This window comes from Scyliorhinus torazame, chromosome 17, assembly GCF_047496885.1.
Source record: "Scyliorhinus torazame isolate Kashiwa2021f chromosome 17, sScyTor2.1, whole genome shotgun sequence".
In the NCBI taxonomy this organism is placed as follows: domain Eukaryota; kingdom Metazoa; phylum Chordata; class Chondrichthyes; order Carcharhiniformes; family Scyliorhinidae; genus Scyliorhinus; species Scyliorhinus torazame.
Window position 1 is genome coordinate 59,213,039 of NC_092723.1, and position 17,937 is coordinate 59,230,975.

The window sequence follows — 17,937 nt, forward strand, 5'->3', positions numbered from 1 at the left end:
TTTCTTCAACGCGAGTCACATTGAATAGCCATGTGTTTCTCGGCACTGCGAGCGCCGGGAAACACTCGGCTAAACTCGCTCGCTAGGGGACTTTGTGCCCTTTTAGACTAATCGCGCCCATTATCTGAACATTGACTGGGTTAAATCATGGATTCTCTCAAATAACTACATTCATTAAAAGAATTAACTGAATTGAGCAAATTCAGATCCAAAATAATTCCAATACAATTTAGTTATGATGTAGAATTAGTTTTTGGCCTATATACTAATTCGTCTACGAACATATGAATTTGGAGCAGAAGTAGGCCATTCAGCCCGTGAGTCTGCTCTACCATTTAATAAGATCATGGCAGATGTGTTTGTGTTTAGAATTTCACATGTCCATCTACCTCAGATAACCTTTGATTCCCATGCCTAACAAGAACCCATCTACCTCCACCTTAAAGATATTCAATGACCCGGTCACCAATGCCTTCTGAGGAAGAGTCCCGATGTCGCACAATCCTGAAGAAATAACATTTCCTCATTTCTGTCCTAAAAGGGGACTCCTAATTTTAAAACAGTGCCCACTAGTTCAGTCAGAATTTGTGTGAGTAACCAGCCCTTCAACAGATCGAGTTCACATTGACTACTGAAAATACTTTGCACAAGTTTCAGCCCATATGTCACCTGTATTGATGTCAAGGAGACATTCAAACTGAAAGAAGGTTCTCTGAGGCCACAGGTGACTTTATAACTCTTTCATGATACTATGATGTTAGAGATGGAGGTGTTAGCAGATGGGTCTTCTCTTGTACTCTCAAAATACAAGTGGATTCTTACTTTTGCATTGCCTCACAGTAGTTGACCCGTCAAAGTCAGTCGTGGTGTTGCCAGGGCATGCGATGCAGTAATTCTGTCGAAACTCCGGCTGGTAGGTGCCCAAGGCACATCGTATGCACCGGTGAACTGTTGTGTTGTAATAATGGCCTGGGGAGCACTGAACTGCGAGAGTTTGAAAACAGTATCATAATTACAAACATAACGACACACCAACATTGAATCTATTCATTGTTATAGCTGAAGAATTGTAATAATAATAACAATAATAATCTTTATTATTGTCACAAGTAGGCTTACACTAACACTGCAATAAAGTCCTGGTTAGATCAAAACTAAAATTCTTTTGTTTCTGTCAGGGCATGGTGAATGTTCAAAAATGCAAAGATTTTTATTCAGACATTGTCCCAACTTTGTTTACCAGGTGAATTTTCACATGACTAATTTTAATAATTATCCACAAATACAAAAATTGGTGTCAATCTTTGACCAATTTTCAGCGACGTAAAGGAAAAGTCCAGCTTGTATTATTATAGTTTCTACTGAGAATATTCAAATCACCAATGTCACATCAAGAGCATTCAATCACCAAAGCCAAATCTATAGGAGTCATCCACGGCTGTTATTTGATGTAATAGTTCCTGAAGAGGTAGATTTGGGTATAAAAAGGTAGATTTAGGTATTAACCTATATACTAGGTTTAAATAAAACCAAAGGGCTCACATGAGCTCCTGCTTGCAGAGACTAGGAGGTGTCTGTCGACAGATAACCTCAGGCCATTGCTATGGCAACAGATAAAACTCCCAAGGATTTGTAGTCGCAGCAAGGATGCCTGCACACGTAAAGTTAATTGATACCAGGCAGTTGCCGCTCACGTGAAGATCATAGCAAAGGACAATGGAAAGGAGTCTGGGGGCTGCAGCTCAGGCGTATACTTAATCTAATAATTGTCTGGAAGCTTGTAGATAAGTAGAGACACTTACGCACCCAGCGATATTATATTATGTATGTGCCTTGGTTATGCTTGATAACTATACTCATGTGTAATGCATTATGTAATCCTGTGAGTGGACATTGATAATTTTTGAACAAAGGTATTCTTTTGATTGTTAATTACTTCAGATAACAGGGAAAAGTATAATTGACCTGTACTTTCTGTGCTCGGGAAGCTGGCAAGTCATCGAATGATAGCTCAGCTCCCTTGCTATAGCTTGCAATAAAAGGTTAAACTGAACTTCAACTCTAAGTATTGTCTGGTTAGTGGGAGAGAGAAGTACGCTGTAGTTGAGTAACTACTGGTGAAACTCCCACAACATTTTCCTTTAAAGTAAATTGGTGTTGTCTTCGGAGATTCCTTCCCTTACATTTCTCGAGTAAAGGCAACAATCAATTTGCAACAGCCATATAATTTGTAGTTGAAACCTTGTATTCATCTTTTTCAACTTATTTTTTTTAAAATTCCAATTAAGGGGAAATTTAGCGTGGCCAATCCACCTACCCTACACATCTTTGGGTTTGGGTGTGAGACCCACGCAGACGTGGAGAGAATGTGCAAACATCGCACGGCCGTGACCTGGGGCTGGGATTGATCTTCGGCGCCGTGAGGCAGCAGTCCTAACCACTACGCTACCGTGCAGCCCCCCGCTTTCCATTTAATTGTTCACTCTTTGATCCTGTACTACATTAATATGCAAGGTTTCCAAATGTTATCTAAACTCACAAGGGTGTCATAAAATGCACAAGCTTTAACCACAGATTTTAGAAAAGAACACAACTCTATGGTAGAGGTTGTGAGTTTGGAAGGTTACTGCAGTGCATCCTACAGCTCCGGGAACCCGGGTTCAATTCCAGCCTCGGGTGACTGTCTGTGCGGAGTTTGCACTTTCTCCCCATGTCTGCGTGGGTTTCCTCCGGGTGCTCTGGTTTCCTCCCACAATCCAAACTTCAATGCATATTGCTACTTATTTTCTGTTAATATAAACATAAAAGAGCTTCCTGTACAACAGCGTTTCTTACTCACCTTTAGTATCACAGTCCTGGAAGGATGAAGCTCCTTCATGTTTTGTCATCAAGCCTCCTCCACATTGGAAACACAGTGTTCGGCCTAGCTCAGGCTGGTATGTACCTCGACTACACAACTGGCATGGTTGAAACCCATCTGACGAATAATGGCCAGGACTGCACTGACCTGCATCAACAATAACAACAGAGGGTTTAAGTGAGCTGACCAGTCATTGCTTAAACTAAACAACATAAATCAAAGTGCTCCGGACCAAAGGCAATGTCTATAAATGAAATCATTGGTCCGATTGATGAAATAGGTGATGTGTTGCCCTTTCACCTCTCGGACTGGGGTTTGAATTCAGCTTAGACATGTGGAACAATGATTTCTGCTGAGGTATTGGTTAAGAAAATTGATTAACATGTATTCAGAAACTCTATCTTCTTTTGGGCGCCCGTAATCCAAAGCTGCAGGCCGTACTAATCTCAGTCTGGGTAATTCACTGCACAGCATTGAGGTAGATCTACATAGGCTGGCTTAATTCAGCTTCCATTGGGCTGAATTTCACCAGCCCTATAGGGGTGGACTGGGAGGAATGAAGGCTAACAAAATAGCACAGGAAAGGATTGGGTCGTGTGCCCATGTCTTCCTGCTGCCATGCTATTTTTTCAGTGGCAGGAAAGGTGCTAGACATCCTGTCTGCGTGAAGTCCAAATGAGTCACTTATGGAGCCAATTAAGGGCTTCCCAGCTCTGCTGGCATTTCACCAGTGGCTGGGGGGTCCGCTTTTGGGATGGGAGACTGCCACATAAACCCTGGTGGGCTCTGGGGGCAAGACCCCAGACCCTTTTATTCTAGTTCTCTTTGGCTCATGGAGCAGCAATAGCCACCCCTGTTGTGGCACAGTGGTTAGCACTGCTGCATCACAGCGACAGGTTCAATTCCAGCCTTGGGTGACTGTCTGTGTGGAGTTTGCACATTCTCCCCATGTCTGCATTGGTTTCCTCCGGGTGCTTCGGTTTCCTCCCACAGTCCAAAGGTGTGCAGGTTAGGTGGATTGGTCATGCTAAATTGCCCTTTATAGTGTCCAGAGATGTGCAGGTTAGGTTACGGGGATAGAGCAGGGTGGACAGCGGAGTGGACTTGGATAGAATGTCCCCTTGTAGAAAGAGAATCAAGATGCAGCACGGTGGCACAATGGTCAGCACTGCTATCTCACAGCACCAACGACCCGTGTTCGATTCCAGCGTTGGATAACTGTATGTGTGGAGTTTGTATGTTCTTCCCGTGTCTTTGTAGGTTTCCTCCGGAAAGTGGTGGATTGGCCAGGATTAATGCAGGTTCACAGGGATAGGGAGGGGTAGTGGGCCTAGGTTAGGGAGCTCTTTCGGAGGGTCCGTGCAGACTCGAGGGCCAAGTGGCCTCCTTCTGCATTGTAGGGATTCTATGGAAAAAGAATGAGATGAAATTTTGAGTTGCATTAGCTGCATTCCATGCCTGACTTGGAAGAACTTGGTATCCTTGCGAAGTATAAATGTTTGATTTACAGAACCATTGATGCATTTTTTTCTGAGAAATACTCAATCCCTACCAGTCATCGAAATACACACAAATACCATACTTGTACAACCAAACTCATGAATATCTCCATCAAACATGCGGAAATCCCCAACACAGGTTGACTGACACGTGCATAACTCATTTACCTGTGCATACACTTATGTTACTTGCTCCAGTTGGGCCTTGCCCATCAGTTCCAGGACATAAGTCACATGACAACTGTCCATCCTTCTCCTGGTAAGTGCCGGCAGGACACGGAACACATTTCTCCTGCTGTCCATGGTAGAAGGATCCTGACGAGCAGCTAACTGAGAAACGAAAGTGCCGGTGAGGGGAATCGCAAAAGCAAGAATTCACCGAAATACCTTCCTGTTTCTATTTTGGCCAACAGTATTTTAAAGCATTAAAAAAAAAATTGAAATATTGAAATATTTTGGCAATAATTCCTGTGGACATTCTAAAATGTCATACACCTTTGAGCTGTGCAACACTCAGAGAAGGTTCAGAAAGGACGAGCACTTAAATCGGCAAGGCATAGTAAGCTACGGGCCAAGTATTGGTAAATGGGATTAGTATAGTTTGGCATTTGATGGTCGGCATAAACATGGTGGGCCAAAGGACCTATTTCTGGGCTGTATGACTCGATGACTCTGTAAGTAGGAAGTGCAGTGCAAAGTTCTTCTCTATCATATGCCAGCATTTTCAATGGTAACGGCAAATTGTATGTCTGCATGGCAGCATCGGCTTATTTCTATGTCTGAATTGGGAATTTCAGTTCTAATGATAAAATATAGCAATGCTAATATAACTAAGTACCCATCAGTTGTTTCCAATGGCCGTCATTATATTTAATGTTATTCTCCCACCATCAGCTTATCTCCACCAAACACTAGTGGGCAGCATGATATTGTATTTACAATACAAATGGGCAGTTTGTGTCTGTATGTTTCTGTATGAATGATTCCAAAATGAGAACTGGCCAATAAGCTGCCAAGCTTGTCTGCTCTGTATATAAAAGCTGTATGTTTAACAATCATTTTCACTCCTCATCTGTCCTATGATGAAAACGATGATTTATAGGGTTGCAGTTGTCCTCCATTTCCTTGCTTCAATGGCCATTATTTACATGCAAGCCTGGGCAGTAAATGTTAACCGCTTACTGGACCACATTCTGTCTTCACCCTCCATCCTGAAGTATGCACCTCCAGCGAGGTATCACTGGAGAGTCATCAGCAACAGACATGTTGACAAATTCTTCCACTTCCCAAGCTAAGGGTGCTTAGGGTTTTGATTATTGTCCAATGGACATCAATTAAGAGGACCAAACAGGATCCAGACCTACGATTCGGCTACTTGCTGAGATAACCTGTTGCATCCTTTGCAGGAAACACATGCCCATTTTTAGTTGCTTTAAACTTTGGGATTAATCTCTGGTTAACAACAATATTGTCGCTTTTACTTTCTGAATGCACCAGGTACATTTTCTTTTCACGTATAATTGAAAAACATAATTTCTGTTTTAATATTAGGTTGTGTTTTCAAGGCACTTCATTAAAATAAGGTACTTCATTAAAATAAATTTCCAAGAATCATGCAATGATACAGTACAGAAGGAGGTAATTCAGCCCATCCAACCTTTGCTATTGGACTTTGATCCTAAACAGTATTCTCTATTTCAAGAAGCCATTTGAAGAACAGGTATGGTAATGCAATCAAGCTGATGACAGAGGGACAGAGATATTGAAGATTCAGTCTGAAACAGCAGACCTTAAGCTGATTGAAGAACAAGGTTATGGGTCTACTCAGGATGCCTGACCAAGTTGGGAATGGTCGGACACTGAACGAGTGGAACAAGTGTCACAAGCGGGATGTATCACCTGAGTGACATAAATGCAGCAATGTGCTTTATAGAGTTTTTTTATTGTCATGTGTTATTAGCTGTTTGCACTTTCCTGCAAGTTCAGTTTGATAAAGTCTGCAGTGACTTCACTGAAGTAGGTATTTTGTTTAACTTTAATTCAGAAAACTACAAAATAAAAGTCAATCTATGCATTTCCTTATTCACACAGCCAAGCAAGGTTTATGATTCACTGCCACCTCACTTATGTCACACACTTACCACATTTCCCATCCACCCACTCCTGCCCGATATTGCATGCCTCCTGTTTCTCCGGCGCTTTGGCTAACTTCTTTGCCACTTCGTATTCCGTCCCAGAGAAGCGAATGTGGAAGCGCTGCTGGTTGATCGATTTTTTCAAAGTTTTGATCGCAGATTTCAGTTTCTTCTCCATCTTCTGCCTCAGGCAGTTGATGTTGCAGCTGCCTGCAAGGAACGATTTGCATTTTGTCAAAGTGATTTGGAGTGAATGAGCTGGGCAGGAGCCAGAGTGAAAGAACTGGAACAATCTCAGTCTGGGGCTCTCCTTAAATCGAGACCACGGAATGGTTTATGTGCAAAATGGACAAAGGGGTGTCAACCTGCTGGTGTGCGAGTTGCTCCTCAGGGATTTTGTTGAGGCAAGGTCGAGAGGGCTCAGAGTGTGACAGCGCCACGCTTGGAGCACTTATAGACAGTGCTGCATTCCATAGTACCTCCATTTAATAAAAATAATAAACTTTATTAGTGTCACATGTAGTCTCACATTAACACTGCAATGAAGTTACTGTGAAAATCTCCTAGTCGCCATATTTGGGCGCCTGTTTGGGTACACGGAGGGAGAATTCAGAATGTCCAATTCACCTAACAAGTCTTTCTGGACTTGTGGGAGGAAACCGGAGGAAACCCACGCAGACACGGGGATAACGTACAGAATCCGCACAGGTGGTTACCCAAGCCGGGAATCGAACCCGTGTCCCTGGCGCTGTGAAGCAACAGTGTTAATCACTGTGCTACCGTGCCACCCATTTCTTGTTTTGATAAGCACTAAGCAAAATTAAAGTGAACTCGTGTAATTTTAAGCAAAGGAATTAATCTGCATTACATTCATTTAGCATCAGTTCTCTGGGAAGGTATTTTCCTCAGATGTTACAAAATATTTGCAAACACATAATGACGCCATATTGATTTTTACTTTGTACATGGGAAATAATAAAATGCCTGCTGTGGTTTCAGTATAATTTAATGTTATCAGTTCTCTTCTGCACAAAGAAAATGTGACCCATTATTTTAAAATTAAAGTTTTTGCAGCAATTTCAGCATTTATTCTATTTTAGACAAATGCTCTAAATAGAACAGAAAGAAATGGAATTTTCCTGTCCATTTATTTTAACTTAAATCCATTTCTGACCATGTGAATCAGGACATGTGCCCTGACTGCGAATCACAAATGGAAGCCCATTTGTGAATATCTGATAAGCACGTTTAAATGAAAAATATATCGGTACACCAAATCTTTTATAACCAGATGGGATAAATTAATTATTAGCAATATTAAGCAAATCATAATGCTTGCAAACACTGCCAAACTGAGCCATCAGCAGCCCTTTTGAAACAATGGGAATGTTGGTGGTGACAGTTAGTGCAGCAGCTTCATTATTCAGTGCTGGGGTAGTACAATGCATTTGATGTTATCTGGGCAAGAGTTTGATTTCGGTGCTAATTTACAAGAATTGCTAATAATTCAACTAATCTTTAAACCCTAAGCTCTGGGATTCCCTCCTTCAACCTCTTCTGCACTCTTTCCTTCTCATTCCTCCTCTAATACACTCTTTTACATTTTGACACACGTTTGAACATCTGCCCTGTATCTTTTGATATGATTCAATGTTAAATTGTGCTTTAAATTTTGGACGGCACAGTGGCACAATGGTTAACACTGCTGCCTCACAGTGCGAGGGACCCGGGTTCGATTCCAGCCTCGGGTGACTGTCTGTGTGGAGTTTGTATGTTCTCCCCTGTCTGCGTGAGTTTCTTCCGGGTGCTCCGGTTCTCTCCCACTGTCCAAAGATGTGCGGGTTAGGTGGATTGGCCATGATCAATTACCCCTTAGTGTCCAGAGGTGTGCAGGTTAGGTTAAAGAGTTACGGTGATAGGTTGGGGTGGATAGTGGAATGAACTTGGGTAGAGTGCTCTTTCAGGGGGTCGGTATAGACTTGATTGGCCGAATAGCCTCCTTCTGCACAGTAGCGATTTCATGATTCTATAACACTCCCACGAAGAACCTTGGAATGTATTATAATGTTAAAGGTACAATATAAATTTAGGTCATTGTTGTTGAATACAGAATGTGAAAGTAAATTGGGAATAAAATGCTCTGAAGCAGAAGATTCCGAGGTCTCCGGAGGGGATCAGAGCCCTCAGTGGAGGGTTGGTGTTGCCTGTTTGCGGGGGTTTGCTCTGACAGGCATAGGTGCAAATGCCTGCACCTGCTTGATAGGCCAAGTCATCGCCTGGACGTAGCTGCCAAATTTCCTAAGACTTGGGTTGGTCACTTTCCTGGCTAATTAAAGCCGGAAGTGGATTGGTTGGAGACGGGTTTGGGCGAGAAATTAGACTTTATCGACTTGAATGCACCCAAACCCCTGCTTCACCTTAACCCATCTGTCTTTTTTTGATTCATATTCCCTCATGACAAAATAAAAATTTTTGAAAAAAAGTGTTGATTGTTTCATGTAAACAGGGATCAGTTGTACCCTGCAGAGCAGCTTCAAGACAGCATTCTGCGTCTAGTCTTTCAAATTACTCTAAATCACCGATGAAAATTACAGAGAATTAGCTGCCTCTATTTTAACTCCCTACCATGGTTAAGGATTTCTGGCTTTCCTGAGGACTGTGGAATGTTAATCCTTCCACTGAAGCCTGAACTCATTGTTAATACTCTTTGAACAACAATCGCTTCCTTCATGCTGGTATCTGTTGTGATCGTCAGTCTCTCAAACCTATCGGTACGTTAACATCAGCCGACATGCACATTTGAGTAGGTTAATGGGAAAATATCACTGTAAACCCTTGACATACACAAGAACAGATTTCAACAGTAAAGTCCATTCAAGAAATTTGATTCCCATAAGCTGCGGTTAGGTTGGGGAGAAATGTATTATTCGATTAGTCTGTGTCTTTGAGGGCTTATTCATACTTATAATCTTTAGTGTTGGCATTCCAATGCAGACAATGTGCTTTCTAATAAATAGAATGCAACACGAAACTAAAAATCCATTAATTTCGGCACAACATTGTGGGCTGAAGGGCCTGTACTGTGCTGTACAGTTCTATGTTCTATGTAATTGTGATCTTGCCTTGATTCTCACTATCAAATCAGAAGACTGGGGATTAAGCGACATTACATACGAACAAGGAATAGGAGTAGGCCATTTGGCCCCTCACGCCTACTCCGCCATTTAAATTTGCACCCCGTACTGAAACTTCCCAGCATTCCCAGACTTAAGCACATAAATAGATCCAAACGTTTATGCACTACTGAGGGAGTGCTGCATTATCAGAGATGCCGGCTTTTGGATGAAACACCAAGTCACGACCCAGTCTGCCTATTCATAGAATCGTAGAAACCTTACAGTGCAGAAGGAGGCCATTCGGCCCATTGAGTCTCCTCTGAATTTCTGAAAGAGTACTCCACTTCCCCGCCCTGTCCCTGTATTCCCACCTAACCTGCAAATCCCTGGGCAATTTAGCATGGTCAATCCACCTAAACTGCACTTCTTTGGACTGTGGAAGGAAACCAGAGGACCTGGAGGAAATCCACGCAGACACGGGGAGATGTACAAACTCCACACAGTCACCCAAGACTGGAATTGAACCCAGGTTCCTGGCACTGAGGCAGCAGTGCTAACTACTGTGCCACCATGTCGTAGACATAATATGAAGTTCAAAGAGCAATTTAAGGAGCACAGTGTGATCCTAGTATTCAGGCCGACATTCCTTACTCAATGAATATTCCCAAAAATCAGATTAATTGATCATTCCTTTCAATTGCTATATGTGGAACTTGCTTTGCTGTTGTGTTTTCCTACATGGCAATAGTAAACCCATCAAAAGTATTTCAACTGGTGTGAACCAGTTGCCTCCTCACCTCTATTCCTAGGGAAGCACGGTAGCATAGTGGTTAGCACCGTTGCTTCACAGCTCCAGGGTCCCAGGTTTGATTCCCGGCTTGAGTCACTGTCTGTGCGGAGTCTGCACGTTCTCCCCGTGTCTGTGTGGGTTTCCTCCGGGTGCTCCGGTTTCCTCCCACAGTCCAAAGATGTGCGGGCTAGGTGGATTGGCCATGTAATTTGCCCTTTGTGTTCAAAAAATGTTAAGTGAGGGTTATTGGGTTACGGGGATAGGGTAGATATGTGGGCTTCAGTAGGGTGCTCTTTGTAAGCGCTGGTGCAGACTCGATTGGCCGAATGGCCTCCTTCTGCACTGTAAATTCTATGAAATTCTATGAATTCCTGATGATATATGATGTGCTTTATAATCTACAGAACAGCTCCATCACACAAGGAAGAGAGATGACTGTATAAGATTTGGATTACTGTACCATGAAGTCAGAAAGCCAGACTCAAACTTCACATTGTGTTCAGGCCAGGTTCAAAATGAGAAATTAAAAAAAAAATACTAGAAATCTGAAGTAGAAATAGAAAGAGCTGAAAGCACAATAGGCATTTGTGGAGAAAGCAGTCGATATTTTGGGTTCATTGCTTCCCTTCAACAGAAATGAAGAGTCAAAGTCTCAAAGCTCAGGAGGAATTGTCCGCACTAAACCGATGTTGGAACAGTGGGACCATTTGTGAGAATGGTGAAAGATCAAACATTCCCAGAGCAATTATCACCTCACGTCCGGGCTCCCTGACTAATCAGAATGGAAAGTGGGATGAATGCACCATCCTGTTTTAGGAAGGATTTCAAATTCAAAAGGATTATGATATGGGTTACAACGCTCCACCAGCACTAAGATTCCTGAGGCACCAGCACCCACAGGAATGGAGAGGAACCCTGTTCCTCAGGTCTCTCATTCTTATCTGAATGACTTGCTGTAGGATCTGAGGAACTGCAATAGGTGATCTTTCCTAAGAACAGGAGGAAAGAGACCAGCCTCTCAAAACCAAGCAGGTGTGAATGGAAGGGGCCAAGAATGTTAGCAGTGGAAATTTGGGCCCTACAACATGAAAACAGTACACCAACAAGATCCAAGATCTCAGGAGGCTGGGAAAGGCGAGTGTTGTGATATTCTCAGGCCACAATCTCCAAACACTGCCCTTCCCAAATTTCTCCTACATAGCACATCTTGCAGATCCACTCATTCCTCTCTCATTCCTCCCTCTCCACACATCTTGTCACATCCTTATCAGAACATCCTACACTCACAATCGCCCTCATCATATTGTCCGCCCACACTCTGACCTCCCAGTCACAATCCACAAATGTTGCCCTTCTCTTGTCTCCATGCAAAGCCACTACAAACAGTCACACCTCTCTGTTTTGTCTCCTTGCAGAAGTAGAGAACACACAGTCTTGGGGAGTGGCAGAGACGTGGGGGAAGGACAAACTGTGGGAGGGAGTGGTTTGTCCTCAGATGGCCAATGACAATGCGTGCCCACCTGTTCCAGGAGGCTGCAGGCATCAACAGCGAACTGACACGACAGCCTGAGACTCCTGAGGCACTGCTGCTCAGACATGTTAAGATCAGCCATGATCTCATTGAATGGCGGAGCAGGCTCGAGGGGCCAGGTGGCCTACTCCTGCTCCTAGTTCTTATGTTCTTATGTTCTTATGTTGAGACTCGGAGAGGGGGTGGGGGGTGGGGGGGGGGGGGGGGGGTGGGGGTGGCACAGTGGCGCAGTGGTTAGCACTGCTGCCTCAAGGCATCGAGGACCCGGGTTCAATCCTGGGTCCGGGTCACTGCCTATGTGGAGTTTGCACATTCTGCCCATGTCTGTGTGGCTTTCACTGCCACAACCCAAAGATGTGCAGGGTAGGTGGATTGGCCACGTTAAATTGACCCTCAATTGGAAAAAAAATTAATTGGGTACTTTAAATTTATTTTTAAAAAAAGACATGTTGGGACTGTTGGTCCTCTGCCTGTGGACCTTTGTGTTGGGGGGTCTTGCCTACTTCTAGATGAATCTCTGTAATCATCTGCAGCAGTTGGCAGAGGCGTGGCTTTCTGCCCAGGACCCTTAGCAGAGATGAAAAATGGAGTTGCATAATGTGCTCCCATGCTGTGGTGAAGGCTGTTAAGCAGGGAAGTGTAGCTGAAGGTGAGTGAAGTGCTAAACAGGGCGTAGTGCCTTCCAAAAAATTAACAACCAACTGAGTTGATAGCACTGAGTGGTAGAGAGAGGGTGTGCTTTGAACAGCAGCCTCTCACCTGCCCATGGATACAGCTCTTCAGTTTCAGTTATCAAAGCCTTCCCAGCTTCTCAGTTTCACTGAAAAAGCTTTCCCCACTGTGCGCTCACCTAGTGACCCCAGGTGAGTTGTTTCTGGCAGGTTGGGAAACAGGTGCCATGGCTAAAAGTTCCAGAATTGCTGATTGAAATAATTTTTAATTAGTTTCATAATTACTTCAATTTCTTACTGACAGAGGCAAGTGGGTTCCCTGCTCCGTTTCAGCCTGACCTCGCAAAAACCCGGGAGAGGGCAGGATAATGTTGGGATGCTGCTCCAATGTCAATTTCAGGGGATTTGATTCCCTACACATACATTAAGCCACCTTTCCTTGCCTGAGAAAATTCCCCCATTGACTCTCCTTTCCACAGATGCCGACTGACTTCCTGGACATTTGCAGCTTTTTCTCAGAAAGATAAAATTCTGGAATAAGTGTGACATTTGTCCTATGCGAAAATGGGACAATTTTGATTTGTTATCAATTCCCATCTGCCTGAATTCTTCTGGGATGTTTGTTTCTGATCTATGAGAGTCAGATACTCAAGTGGCCCATATTTAGCTGTGAGCCTGGATAGTCAGTGATGTTCAACCCGCTTGAGATATGTTTGTCCCAGCCCAATTGGCCACAATGACTCCAGCATTGGAAATGGGAAGCCAAAGTTGATTTGCCCTGCCTGAACCCAGAAGCCAACAGCAACAGGCGTACTGCTACCCTGGCTGAGGCCAGGATCAAACACTGAGCCTCCTCAAGAATTCATCCCAGTTATTCACCAGTAAACTCGTTTCACTGCTTTTTATATTCATTGTAAAAACTAAAAAACAACCGCAAATGAAAAATACTTCTTCACCTGTTATATCTTCCTTCCTTATTTCTGCTTCAAAGTCCAGTGTTATTCGGGTCACTTCTTTTCCTGGGGGATTGCGGGTCCGTCGACCTTTCGCTTTCTTGGAAGAATCACATTTTAGGTTCACAAAGGTAACTTGACAGTTGTCGGTACAAGGGAAGGCACCTCCTTCATAATAAGGCAATGAAACAAAGCAAGCACAGTGAGTGATGCCAGCAGGCATTGGAGACAACTCAAATACAAAAAATATATATTATCTTCTCTCTGGTGTCCTGACCAATATTTATCACAAAATGAATGGTTCCGTGGTTAATTACACCACTCGATGTAAGGGCATAGTAAGACCCAGAGGAATCACACCACCCAATGCTGGGACTGTACCTAGCACAGCGAGACCCAGACCAATCACACCACCTGATGCTGGGACTGAACCTGCCGCAGTGAGACCCAGACCAATCACACCACCCGAAGCTGGGACTGTACTGGCACAGTGAGGCCCAGACTAATCACACCACCCAATGCTGCGCCTGTACGGGCACAGTGACACCCAGACCAATCACATCACCCAATGCTGGGACTGTAACTGGCACAGTAAGACACAAACCAATCACAGCACCCAATGCTGGGACTGTGCCGGGCACAGTGAGACCCAGACCAATCATAACACTTGATGCTGGGACTGTACCAAGATCAGGCACAGAGCAATTAATTATTTTTAAAAAAAAATATTTTTATTAAGGTATTTGCAAAATTTTTATAACAATAACAAAAACAATAACATTGACATGGTAAAATAAACATTTCCCCACCCGACCCAGTCCTCACACACCTCAACCATCTAACACCTATCCGCCCGCCCCCCCCACCCCCCCCCTTCAGAGTACTGCTTCTGCCGACATTTTAATTTTCCCCAAGAAAGTCGACGAACGGCTGCCACCTCCGAGAGAACCCCAACATTGACCCTCTCAAGGCAAACTTTACTTTCTCAAGACTGAGAAACCCAGCCATGTCACTAACCCAGGTCTCCACATTCGGGGGCTTCGAGTCCCTCCACATTAAAAGGATCCGTCTCCGGGCTACTAGGGAAGCAAAGGCCAGGACGTCGGCCTCTTTCACTCCCTAAACTCCCGGATCTTCTGACACTCCAAAGATCACTACCTCTGCACTCTGCACCACCCGAGTTCCTAGCACCGTGGACATTGCCTTCACAAACCCCTGCCAAAGCCCTCTGAGCTTCGGGCATGCCCAGAACATGTGGATATGGTTTGCTGGGGTTCCCTCGCACCTCACATCTTCTACCCCGAAAAACTTGCTCAACCTCGCCGCCGTCATGTTTGCCCGGTGAACCACTTTAAATTGTATTAGGCTAAGCCTGGCACATGATGAGGAGGAATTGACCCTGCTTAGGGCGTCCACCCATAGACCCACCTCTAACTCTCCACCTAGCTCATTTTCCCACTTGCCCTTAAGCTCCTCCACCAGGGTTTCCTCCGCCTCCAACAGCTCCTGGTAAATATCCAATACCTTCCCCTCCCCAACCCAGGTACTGGAGACTACTCTATCCTGTATCCCCCGTGGTGGCAGCAGGGGAAAGGCCGGCACTGCTTTCTCAGGAAGTCTCGCACCTGCAAATACCTAAAACTATTCCTTGGCAGCAGTTTAAATTTATCCTCCAGCGCCTTCAAGCTGGGAAAGCTCCCATCTATAAATAGATCCCCATCCTTCTAATTCCTGCCCTCTGCCAGCTCTAGAACCCGCCATCCAGCCTGTCCGGTACAAACCTTATGGTTGTAACAAGTCGGGGTCCAGACCGACGCACCCTCCACCGTCTTATACCTCCTCCATTGCCCCCAGATCCTCAGAGCTGCCACTACCACCGGGCTTGTGGGCTTTCGGGCCAGCGAGAACGGCAGAGGTGCCGTTACCAATGCTCCCAGACTGGTACCTTTACATGACGCTGCCTCCAACCGCTCCCATGACGACCCCTCGCCCTTTACCCACTTCATAATGTTAGCCGCCCAGTAGTAGTTGCAGAAGTTCGGCAGCGCCAGCCCACCCTCCCCCCGACTATGCTCCAACCACATTTTCTTCACCCATACCATGACATCACCCATGGTTTTATTCGCCCATACAAAGCCCGAGATGATCCTGTTCACCCGCTTGAAAAAGGCCTTTGGGATGAAGATGGGGAGGCACTGAAAGACAAACAGAGATCTGGGGAGGACCGTCATTTTCACGGTCTGTACCCTCCCCGCCAGTGACAACGGGAGCATGTCCCGTCTCTTAAAGTCCCCTTCCATTTGCTCTACCAACCGGGATAGATTAAGCTTATGCAGTACCTCCCATTTCCGGGCCACCTGGATTCCCAGATATCGAAAGCTCTTCCCTACCATTCTAAGCGGCAGCTCTCCCAGTCTCTCTTCCTGCCCTCTAGCCTGAATGACGAACATCTCGCTCTTCCCCATGTTCAATTTATACCCTGAAAAATTGGCAAATTTCCCCAAGATCCGCAAAACCTCCCCATCCCCTCTAATGAGCCCGAAATGTACAAGAGCAAATCGTCCGTGTAGAGCGAGACCCGGTGCTCCAACCCCCCCCCCCCCCCCCCGAACCAGCCCCTGCCAGTTCCTCAAAGCTCTTCGCGCCATGGCTAGTGGCTCTATAGCTAGAGCAAACAATAACGGGGAGAGGGGGTACCCTTGCCTCGTCCCTTGATGTAATTGAAAGTACCCCAACCTCAGCCAGTTCATACGCACGCTCGCTACAGGCGCCTGATAGAGCAACCACACCCAGCCAATAAAGCCCTCACCAAACCCAAATCTTCCCAGCGCCTCCCACAGGTACTCCCACTCCACCCGATCAAAAGCCTTCTCCGCATCCATCACTACCACCACCTCCGCCTCTCCTCTTTCTGAGGGCATCATAATAACATTTAAAAGCCACCGAACGTTGGCCTTGAGTTGCCTCCCCTTTCCAAATCCCGTCTGGTCTTCTCCTATCACCCCCGGAACGCAGTCTTCTATCCTTGTGGCCAATATCTTAGCCAACAACTTGGCATCCACATTCAAAAGCAAGATCGGCCTATATGACCCACACTGCCCGGGATCCTTCTCCCGTTTAAGAATGAGTGAAATCGAGGCCTGCGACATTGTCGGGGTGAGGATTCCCTTCTCTCTAGCCTCGTTAAATGTCCTCACCAGCAGTGGGCTCAATATCTCTGAGAACTTCTTATAAATTCCACCGGGTAGCTGTCCTGCCCCGGAGTTTTGCCCGACTGCATGCCCTCCAGCCCCTTGATAATTTCCTCAATCTCAGTTGGGGCTCCCAGCCCCTCCACCAGGTCCTCCTCCACCCTCAGAAACCTCAACTGATCCAGAAATTGCCTCATCCCCTCCACTTCAGCCGGGGGTTCCGACTCATATAATTTACAGTAAAATTCTTTAAAAACTTTGTTCACCCACCCTGGGTCCAAGACCATGTTACCCTCCCTATTCTTCACTCTACCAATCTCCCTGGCCGCCTCTCTCTTCCTAAGCTGTTGCGCCAACATCCTACTCGCATTTTCCCCATGCTCATAAACCACCCCCTTTTCCTCCCTCAACTGTTCCACTGCTTTCCTTGTGGTCAGCAACTCAAACTCTGCTTGCAATTTCCGCCGCTCGTTCAGGAGCCCTGCATCCGGGGCCTCTGCGTATCTCCTGTCCACCCGGAGTATCTCCTCCACTAATCTCTCCCTCTCCGCCCATTCCCCCTTTTCCCTGTGGGACCGAATCAAAATTAGTTCCCCTCTAACAACCACCTTAAGAGCTTTCCAAACCGTCGCTGCAGATACCTCTCCCATGTCATTTGTTTCCAGGTAGTTCTGGATGGACTTATTCACCCACCCGCAGACCGCTTCATCCGCAAGCAACCCCACACCCAGTCTCCATAACAGACGTTGTCCTCTCTCCTCACTAACCCGCAAGTCCACCCAATGCGGGGCATGATCCGACACTGCAATTGCCGAGTATTCCGTCCCCGCCACCTTCGGTATTAGCGCCCTGCTCAGAACAAAAAAGTCAGTGCGGGAGTAAACCTTATGGACGTGAGAAAAAAACGAAAACTCCTTCGCCCTCGGTCGTGTAAACCTCCATGGGTCTATATCCCCATCTGTACCATAAAGCCCTTCAATTCCTTTGCCACAGCTGGCCTCCTCCCTGACCTGGATATTGACCGGTCCAATTCCGGATCAATGACCGTGTTAAAGTCCCGACCCATGATCAGGTTATGTGACTCTAAGTCCGGGTTTTTACCTAGCACACGCCTCACAAATTCCACGTCATCCTAGTTCGGACCATGTATGTTCACGAGCACCACACGCACACCCTCCAACCTTTCACTCA

General features: G+C 45.5%; 1 protein-coding gene across 2 annotated transcripts in view; it reads right to left on the bottom strand.

Moving 5' to 3' along the window:
- LOC140393894 (signal peptide, CUB and EGF-like domain-containing protein 3) overlaps positions 1-17,937 on the bottom strand; it is a 520,338-nt gene that overhangs the window by 21,562 nt on the left and 480,839 nt on the right. For both annotated transcript variants that reach the window (XM_072480490.1, XM_072480491.1), the window contains 5 exons: positions 13,559-13,723; positions 6,501-6,704; positions 4,528-4,689; positions 2,840-3,007; positions 823-984 (listed from right to left, as the gene is read on the bottom strand). In XM_072480490.1, coding sequence (XP_072336591.1) covers positions 823-984; positions 2,840-3,007; positions 4,528-4,689; positions 6,501-6,704; positions 13,559-13,723 — 861 coding nt within the window. The remainder of the gene's footprint in view (positions 1-822; positions 985-2,839; positions 3,008-4,527; positions 4,690-6,500; positions 6,705-13,558; positions 13,724-17,937) is intronic.